The sequence below is a fragment of the Mandrillus leucophaeus genome, unplaced genomic scaffold, assembly GCF_000951045.1.
Source record: "Mandrillus leucophaeus isolate KB7577 unplaced genomic scaffold, Mleu.le_1.0 Scaffold59, whole genome shotgun sequence".
Lineage (NCBI taxonomy): Eukaryota > Metazoa > Chordata > Mammalia > Primates > Cercopithecidae > Mandrillus > Mandrillus leucophaeus.
This window is the reverse complement of record NW_012106363.1, coordinates 2,395,934-2,398,451: the sequence shown is the minus strand read 5'-3', so window position 1 is coordinate 2,398,451 and position 2,518 is coordinate 2,395,934. Positions and strand designations below refer to the sequence as shown.

Here is a 2,518-nt window from a genome sequence, read left to right as displayed (position 1 = left end):
TCGGGAGTTTGAGACCAGCGTGACCAACATGGAGAAACCTCGTCTCTACTGAAAATACAAAATTAGCTGGGTGTGGTGGCGCATGCCTGTGATCCCGGCTACTTGGGAGGCTGAGGCAGGAGAATTGCTTGAACCCAGGAGGCAGAGGTTGCAGTGAGCCGAGATCGCGCCATTGCACTCCAGCCTGGGCAACAAGAGCGAAACTCAGTCTCAAAAAAAAGGTAATAGTTACCGTAAAAATTTACCTTCAGTGACTACAAACAAAACACTTTTGTTTTTAACTGAGTTTTAAAAATTCAAGGGGAAACCTGTAAAAACAAAATAAATAACAAAATAGTCCAGGTGATGGATGAGATTACCATTACTTTAAACTTGGAACCGTGTACCCTAAGAGAATAAAGCAAGCAACCTGTGCCAATCGAAGAACTGTGGGGACAACTGTGTGGTGCCTCTTGCATTTGTGCCATGAATGCAAAGATGCCAGCTGCCAAAGTAGAAGTTTTAAGTGAAATTTCCTCAGAAGTGAAAGTCTCTTAACACAAATGGATGTATTTTGGGGAAATGACTACATACTAGTGCTCTAAGAATGAGTAATACATTCAGACTTCTAGATATGGAAAGCACTTTAATGATTTAATCTTTTTATTTGAAAGATGGTAAAAATGGATTCTTGTGTGGTAAAGTGACTTGCTAGTTGGTGCCAGAGCTGCGGTTTTTTTTTTTTTTTAGAGTTGTGGTCCTTTGGTTAACATTCCAGTGCATTTTTTTTCCTGCATTATAAACGATAATGTCTTTTCTTTATACTCTAAAGGAAATAATGTTAATTCATTTCAGTTGATAAAATCCCAGCTTTCATTTCCTATAGATGAAGAACTGCCAGCCTGCGAATGCTGAACGTCCTACTGTTGCTCGGATCTCATCTGTGCAGTTCCATCCCGGTGCACAGATTGTGATGGTCGCTGGATTAGATAATGCTGTATCACTATTTCAGGTGTGCGTCCTTATTTACTTATGTATTTCTAATGCATTATTTTTATTTAAGAACCAGACATTTGCAACCCCAAATGCAAAAGTACTGAAAAAAAAAATATTCATGGCTAAAATGTCATAGCCCAAAGCATAGCTGAGTCTCAACGGAAGTGACAGAGTTCATTTGCTTGGAAGTACAAAATAGAACATCCAGTCAGCATACTGCCCTTGCTTCTTGCTCCAAAGTCTGTTGTCACTATTGTCAATCACAGCTGCTCACCCCTTGCCTGTTCACAGTTTTGGTAGCTCACCATCCCTTGTCCACTCACATTTTTATTGAATGCACCTGTATGACTTCAGTGTACAAGGAGCCGTAATAATAGGGGATTTGGAGTAAAATTTTTCTTCCACTGAATATGAAAGTTCAGCAAAATATTGGTTTAAAATAATAGATTGAGAAGTGATGAATGTATTAATCATGTTAGTGAATATATTATCTCTATAAAAACGTGTTTTTTAAATTTTCTGGTGAGTTATTAGAGCAAAGCAATAATATGACCTCATGACTTTACTGCGTCTTCCATGTTTATTCGTCTAACACTGATGTACCCTGATAAGTTTCTTGGATTGCAACAATAAACAACAGACCTGGCCCTTCACTTCAGGATGTCACTCTTTGATGGGGTTATAGATGGTGAACACATGGTCACAAATGTAACCATTCAGTTCTGCAGGTGCTTCACAGTATCTCCTTTTGGATAGGGTATCCCAGTTTTCTTTTAGAGAATAACACTTGGTCCAGTTCATGTAGTTTGGATGCGACTGACTCTATTTCCTTATCTGTGGGTGGACAAACTCAAAAGATTAGTAGGGCAAGGTATGGGGAAGGAGAGTGGAGCTTCTGTGCCTTCTCAGGGCATGCCACCTCCCTGGCACCTCCACGTGTTTAGCATACCAGAAGCTCTCTGAACCCCTTCTGTTAAGATTTTTTATGAAGGCCTGTTGACATAGGCATGATTGATTAAATCATTGGCCATAGCTGCTTAAGTCAGCCTTCAGCCCCTTGGGTATGTATTTTTAAATGAATGCTTGTAGTGAAAAGTATATACTACCAGGATACAGGGTTCATGGAAATAATCAAAAGAACCAATTTGTACTTCTTTATAGGTTGATGGGAAAACAAATCCTAAAATCCAGAGCATCTATTTGGAAAGGTTTCCAATCTTTAAGGCTTGTTTTAGTGCTAATGGGGAAGAAGTTTTAGCCACGAGTACCCACAGCAAAGTTCTTTATGTCTATGACATGCTAGCTGGAAAGTTAATTCCTGTGCATCAAGTGAGAGGTAAGATTTCTGTTGAACACATGCAACCAATCATCCCCCCTCAGGTGAGTTTATATAGCAGTGTTTACAACCACTTTTTTCACTCCATAGGATTCTTAAAAATAAGAGTTTCTTGGCCGGGCACGGTGGCTCAAGCCTGTAATCCCAGCACTTTGGGAGGCCGAGACGGGTGGATCACGAGGTCAGGAGATGGAGACCATCCTGGCG

At 40.2% G+C, this 2,518-nt stretch overlaps 1 protein-coding gene across 1 annotated transcript in view; it reads left to right on the top strand.

Moving 5' to 3' along the window:
* Nucleotides 1-2,518, top strand: part of UTP18 (UTP18 small subunit (SSU) processome component homolog (yeast)) — a 46,453-nt gene that overhangs the window by 13,525 nt on the left and 30,410 nt on the right. Inside the window, exons 5-6 of the mRNA XM_011999224.1 lie at nucleotides 866-991; nucleotides 2,137-2,311. Of these exons, the coding sequence (XP_011854614.1) occupies nucleotides 866-991; nucleotides 2,137-2,311 (301 nt within the window). The remainder of the gene's footprint in view (nucleotides 1-865; nucleotides 992-2,136; nucleotides 2,312-2,518) is intronic.